The sequence below is a fragment of the Primulina eburnea genome, chromosome 1 (assembly GCF_022965805.1).
Source record: "Primulina eburnea isolate SZY01 chromosome 1, ASM2296580v1, whole genome shotgun sequence".
NCBI classification, from domain to species: Eukaryota; Viridiplantae; Streptophyta; class Magnoliopsida; order Lamiales; family Gesneriaceae; genus Primulina; species Primulina eburnea.
Genome location: NC_133101.1, coordinates 9554207 through 9561298, shown reverse-complemented (window position 1 = coordinate 9561298; position 7092 = coordinate 9554207). Strand labels below are relative to the sequence as shown.

General features: G+C 32.1%; 1 protein-coding gene across 4 annotated transcripts; it reads left to right on the top strand.

Moving 5' to 3' along the window:
* Window positions 1-1512: 1512 nt before the first annotated feature.
* On the top strand, window positions 1513-4514 carry LOC140811141 (uncharacterized). 4 transcript variants are annotated; one of them, XM_073169026.1, is made up of 11 exons: window positions 1513-1706; window positions 1829-1851; window positions 2130-2160; window positions 2327-2529; window positions 2624-2868; window positions 2936-3139; window positions 3213-3305; window positions 3453-3560; window positions 3640-3725; window positions 3792-4200; window positions 4284-4514. In XM_073169026.1, the coding sequence occupies exons 4-10, from the start codon at window positions 2346-2348 to the stop codon at window positions 3982-3984; spliced, it is 1113 nt and encodes a 370-aa protein (XP_073025127.1). In that variant the 5' UTR covers window positions 1513-1706; window positions 1829-1851; window positions 2130-2160; window positions 2327-2345; the 3' UTR covers window positions 3985-4200; window positions 4284-4514. The 4 variants fall into 4 exon arrangements, with proteins under 4 accessions (XP_073025127.1, XP_073025120.1, XP_073025124.1 ...); XM_073169019.1 differs by having other exon boundaries at window positions 1791-1851; XM_073169023.1 differs by having other exon boundaries at window positions 1776-1851.
* The last annotated feature ends 2578 nt before the right edge of the window (window positions 4515-7092 follow it).

Sequence of the window (7092 nt, the reverse complement as noted above, 5' to 3'; positions counted from 1 at the left end):
GGTTTTTCTCCTTGCAGCTTCATCGAGTGTATTTAGTTTAAAAACTAGCAGGTTTTTGCTCTTCATCAGACATCCTTATTTTGTGCTTCTTTAATTTTATTTCATTCATACAAATATATGAATTTTTATTGTAGGGACAAGAATATTGGATTTTGATTAAGATGAGATGGTTGAAGAATGAAGATGAGTCACAAGTTTGCTTATGTTTTGCTTTACAAGACTTAATTGTTTGCTAGTTTTCAAACTAAATACATTTGGTACATTTGTTGGGGTTTAAATTTAAATGTTTTTCGGGGTAACAAATTTGTCAGTCTTATACATTAAAGATTGCAAAGTTAATGACAATTATTGATTAGCAATTTAATTTCAATTTTAAAATTTTGTATTTGTATTTATGTTAATTTGTTATAACCTTGAATATTATATCATGAAAATATTGAAAATTGATGACATTTCATAAAATATGACATTTTTTATGTCACAATAGAAGATTAAATCATGTACATAAAAAATGTCATTGTAAAACTCATATGGATACATTTCAAAAAATCATTATAAACAATTATTAATGACAATTCTCAATGTCTTTATATACTAGTATAGAAGACATTTGTATGTGTCATTACAGATTATATAATGTGTAACTATATCATCAAATAAACTAATGCCTTTTTAAATAACGAAAAAATATTATATACCTAAATAATTATATTATTTTAAACTTTTAAATAATAGATATTGTTTAGCTTGAAACCTTTCATAAAATTGTTCTTTTTCCTCAAATATAATAGAACAATGTTTCCAAAACTGGATCGGACCAAGTCTATAAACCTTGTTAGTGGTCAAACTGGTTAAGAATGCGTTGGACCAACCTCAAACCGGTTAAAAATTGGTCCGACTGATTCACCCCCTTTATATTATGTGATTATTTGGCATCAGTTTTGAAAATATTGAGTAAAATCAGTTAATAAATCATTCTTTTAAAATATTGTAATCGGTCGGACCGGTTGAATCATTTTTGAAATATTGACCGGTTCGATTATCGGTCTGGTTTTGATAATATAGAGTAAAATCAGTTAATAAATCATATTTTTAAAATAATGTCTAAATAAACAAAAAGTTTATGCAAATTTTTAATCAATGTAAATTATTTTTATATAATTTAGTTTAATATATTGTTATAAAAGCATAATAAATCGTTTTTATTATTAGTATTATTTTTAAATGATTTTTTTAAACACTAATTATTATTAAATGATAGATAATTTTTTTCTTACATAATATAAACTGACCATAATCTTGGAATTTAAACATAAAAAAATTATAAACCGACTATAATCTTGGAAATTAAAATATTCTGTTGCAAATAATGGATTTCACAATGGATCCTAAATAATTTCCAAATTTTGCCACTCATTAAAAACCAATCGGCCTGCACAATTTTAATAATGAGATTTGGATTAGTACAATTCTTATCACAAAATTTTATCAAAATCAACAATAAAATGGCATGTTTATCTTAAACGAAAGCTGGCTCCCTTTTTTTTAATTAAGTCCCGCATTAGTTTTCTAATCATTTTCACAATTCCCGCTTTAATTAATTCCAGAACCCGCCTACCATGTAGCTACTGATATATATCGCTTACTCTCTTGTACAGAAACTTTGCAGGGATCGGAGAACAGTGCAACGGCTTTGGTTCTTGAAGGTAATTTCTCTCTTCCACTCATTAAAATCCAATTGGCCTGCACAATTTTCATAATGAGATTTGGTTCAGTACAATTCTTATCAGTTCTTGAAGGTAATTTCTGGCTTTGGATCGGAGAACAGTGCAACGGCTTTGGTTCTTGAAGGTAATTTCTCGCTTCCACTCATTAAAATCCAATTGGCCTGCACAATTTTAATAATGAGATTTGGTTCAGTACAATTCTTATCACAAAAATTTACCAAAATCAACAATAAAATAGTATATTTATCGGCAACGAATTGAAAGCTGGCTCCCTTCTTTTTTTTTTAAAGTCCCCGCATTATTTTTCTAATCCTTTTCACAATTCCCGCGTTTGATTCCAGAACCCGCCTATCTAATGTAGTGATATATATAGCTTACTCTCGTTGTACATATACTTCTCAGGGATCGGAGAACATTGCAAGGTTTCTTGAAGGTAATTTCTCGCTTAAATTATATATATAAATAATTTTTTGAATCTGATTATTTTGGGTGACTATTCTAGACTACCATATCGTTTTAGGCGTAATTAATTTTCTATTTATTTGGAAGATTGGTAATAATATTTTGAAAAATATCACACTTGTTGTCTATTCTTGTAGGAATTGCTTCACTTTGAAAATGGTGAACAAAAGAATTCAAAAGTTGCTTCAAAATACTAGAGGAAGATCTAGAAGAGCAGAATCAAGTAATAGAGGACTAAATGGTGAAAATGAATCACAAGTTGTAACACCTCCGCACTCTCCATCGGAAACACCAAATACTGAATTGGAGTTACAACACAATGTTGAGCATGGCGAGGAAGGTTGGAATTTTTTTAAAAATAGCTAATTTAATTCACAACAATGAAGTAACATTTTTTTTAATGAAATAATATTATATTTTAAATACATTTTTAGGTTCATCTCAAAGGAGCCAAAATACACGTGGTAGGACAGTGATGAGGGATGTTCATTCATTAGGTCCCAATGACTTATTGGTTGTAAGATTTAATGAAAGGGGCCAACCTTATGGAGAAATGCAACCCACGCTTTCAAATTTTGTGGGAACGATTGCTCGGAATGGAAACTTGTTGCCCCTTAGTTTTCTAGATTGGAGGAAAATACCTAAGAATCGTTTGGATCTTGCGTGGGGATCTGTAACTGTAAGTCGAGAAGCATTTAGTTCCAAACTTGAAATTGAAATTAATATAATTTGTTTAATGTTTGTAGGCACGTTTTTGTATCCCTACTCGCCACAGAAATATTGTGATGCAAATCATGGGAGCTGCATGGAGGCGATGGAGGACCGAAGTCAAGGCAACGTCTTATGACCCAAATATTCCTTTCGATGAGCTTTTGCAAATTCGTCCTGTCCCTCATAAGCTGACACCCGAGGTTTGGGAAACCTTATGTGACTATTGGAAGAAGAATGAGGTAGTAGTAATCAATTTATCGTTTTTATTTTTAAATGCGTGTATATGATGCTTTTTTTGTGAAATTATTGCAGAGAACTTCAAAAATTAATAGAGAAAATGCTCATAAAAAACAAAGAATTCATGCACAAGGACGCATAAATATTCCAACTTTGGAAGATAAATTTGTAAGCATTATATATAATGATTGTTTTTACAAGTTCTATATGATTTTAATTCGCAAGTTCTATATTTTATGGGAATTTAAGTATTGATTAAAGTGAATAGAATATAGTTGGTGTTAGTTTAGTTCGATGGCACAATTTGTTGATTAGTTTCAGGAGAATGGCGTAAAACCTACTCGTATTGAACTATTAGAATTAAGTTGTCGCAGTAAAAAGAAAGGAGGTGCTCCTATTGATGATGAAGCTATACGACATGAGGTAAGAATTTTGTTTCAATTTTTAAAAATGACTTCTCAATATTTTTTTTAAAAAATTTTATTAACAATTTTTGTAACAGGCTTTGTTGAATGAGGCTGTGAAGCGCCATCTCCAAGACATGCCGGAAGGAACAGATCCAAGACAAGTGCATGAACAAGCATTTCGGTAATGCGCACATTTTAATTTTGCTGAAGTTATAAATTTTATGACACTAATTAATTTTTTATGCAGCGAGGTGTTCGGGCCTGAGCATTCTGGGCGAGTTCGATGTTTAGGAGCTGGTGCACTGCCTAGCCAAGTTTTTCCTGAGCAATATAAGCGTAGCCATTGCCAAGGATATGACACTGCTTCGGATGTTACAGAAAAGTTCAAGGAAATGGAAGAAAAAATAAAGGATATGGAAGCCAGGGAGGGAGCGAGATAAGCGCAATGGGAGAAAGCAATAAAGGCAAAAGAAGCAGAGCGAGAAGCACGATTACAGGCAGAAATGGAAGCACGTGAAGCACAAAGGCAATTTGAGATGGAGCAATCAATGAGGCGAATGCAGGAACAACAATTCCAAAATTTTACCCGTATTATGCAAAGTATGATGGTCGGAAATTCCGGGGGATCTCGAGTACCCGAAACATTGCCAGGACAGGTATTAACATGTTTAAATTAACAAATGAGTTTTTAAAAATTACTTGTATTATGACATGACGTAAAATCTGTTTTCTTTTGTAGCTGGCAGGTGTGCTGTCAGAAATCATGCAACAAAATATTAGTATTCCTTCAAATGCTCAAGAAAGTATCCGTAGATCTCCTCCACGAGAGAAACCGAATAGTAGCAATTAGAATTTTGGAATGGGAAATTTGGATTATTATTAAGGTTGGAAATAAATAATATATATTTTTAGTTGAATGATATGTTAGTTTGGTTGATAATGATTGTTCGTAAGGATTATATATTGATTTTTTTTTAATGATGAAATGACATTACTTATTTTATCTATTTATTATGCGAGTTATGGAATGATTTGTTTTAGAAGGAAATATAAATGTTTTTTTTTATAAAAAAAATCTATTTGCGCTGTCGAGTGGATTGGATGAAAAATCAAAAGTATTGATTATAAAATTTTTGTAATAGAAAATAATCAATGTGTTGAATTGAAAGCTAATGCAGTGGTCGGTTGGTTAAGACTCGTGATTTGTAAGAACGAATGTTTAACCATTCCTAAATTATAACATTTAAATGTGGTCACAAAAACCGCTTCGAATTATGATTTTCAAGAGCCGTTTTGAAACCGCTCCCCATGCACACATATAGATGTGGTCACAAAAACCGCTTCGAAGTATGATTTTCAAGAGCCGTTTTGAAACCGCTCCCTATGCACACATATAGAATCGGTGAAGAGAAGCGCTCTTGAAACCCACGTTTAGGAGTGTTTACAATCTGTGCCTGATACCTGCAAACAGAAGCGGTTTCGAAAACTGCTCCTAGGATTCACCTTTTGCATCGGCTTAAACACCGTGGCAATATCCATGTTTCAAAATCGGTTGTGAACCGATTCAACATCCTCATTTGCAAGATCGGGTATTGCCCGTACCTGGTATAACGCATTCGGATCGGTTTAGACATCCGCACCAACAGAACATATGTTACTGCGGTGGCGAACCGGGGCAACAACCGACTTATTAGAGCGGTGATGACAACATTTACCACCGGTTTTTTCTACCGCTTTAATTGGTCCTAGCAATGGTGGCAACAAGTGCGCTTGGGAAACCGTTGCAATATTTATAGGAGCGGTGGAAAACCGTACCTACATGTCAAATAAACCGTTCTGATAGCTTCTTTTTTTTGTAGTGCAAGAAATTTTGAGTTTCAACATCAGATGAAAAAGTTATGACGATTCTTCTATTGTTGCAAGAGTAGTGACGAGAAAAGGTGTTGGGGATAAGTTTTTTCTTTCTTCTTATGTGTGTATTATGTGGATGAGTTTTTTCTTTCTTCTTATATGTGTATTACGTTTATTTACGAATAATAGTAATGTATGTCAATTTATCTCATTTTGCATTTATTTTGTTCTTGTGTGTTATTTGAACTCTGGAGGCATTTTATATCGCATTAACTCGGATATTCTAAAATACATATTTTAACACACTTTCTAAATTTTTTTGACATAATTAATCAAGTCAATAATTATTCTAATCATACTAAATTACCGAATAATTAATTACAAGGTCTTATATTTCAAAAGTACTCCAGTCACTTCACAAACACTACAATTTATTTGTACAATCCCATTGCCGGCTTATTTGTTCCATTTTATGCATATAATATTCCTGATCACGTAATTATTTAAAATCTAAATGTAGTAGTTCATACCCTTGTTAGAGTTGCTCTTTTTATGCTAGTCCTTCAACCTTTTACTTACTCCTTTAATAGAAAATATATATGACGATAAACCTTTACGTGATTTGAGGTTAAATGCATTGAATAATTACGAGCATAATGTGATCTTATAATTGCTTATTTTTGTCAAAAAATATATTGTTTTTAAAAGAGAGAAAACAATATCAATAACTTAGGCATATAGTAGTAAAGCATTGTTCTGTATATATATGCATTTCCAACTTCCTCGTTTCAAGTAATTAAAAGTAATAAAAAGAAGTTGACATTTATAGACATAAGCATCAATAAATTTTCTTCGAATATATATATTGTGACAAGATCTCACATATCTTTATTCGTGAAACGGATTGATTCTACCCATATTTACAATAAAAATTAATATTTTTGATATAAAAATTAATATTTTTCATATGTGACCTTATTAGAATATCGGTATCACAAATTGACATGTGAAACTGTCTCACATGAGTTGTTTTGTGTTTTTCTTGGAAGTAGTCAGAACTATAGAATAACACTGTATAGTACATATCCACAACCTCAATTTATTTAGTGCTGAATTTAGAACTCAAATCTATTAATACAGATCAAAAAACGAAACGACTTGAAATGATCCCAAAAACTACTCCAAATCCATATCCCATAAGAATTACTTGCCACGTAAATCCATCCAAAATGCTACCATCATCATCACCTTGTTGTGGCAACATCTCTTCGTCATCTGTGCATTTCTTAGTCAAAGGGGCTATTTGGGGCTGTTTTGTTTTGTAACCCTGGTCAACATTTTTTTAAAAAAAAATAGCCTCATGTAGTGTATTTGTTTACTACATGGGGGGCTATTTTTTTTATAAAAAACTTTGACCAGGGTTACAAAACAAAACATCCCACCACTGAGCATGTTGAAAAGGAAACTAACGTACCGAATCTCTGTGAAATTCCCAATCTCAGGTGGAATGATGCCTTCTAAGAAATTGTGGCTGAGGTCCAAGAAAATGATTGTAGATAGATTTCAAATACTAGACGGTATCAATCCACTGAAGTTGTTTCCCTTGATATAGAAACTGGTGAGATTTGGGAACAAACCGAAATCGAGCCCATCAATTCTGCCGTAAAGATTTGCACGGGATAAGTTTATATCGGAAA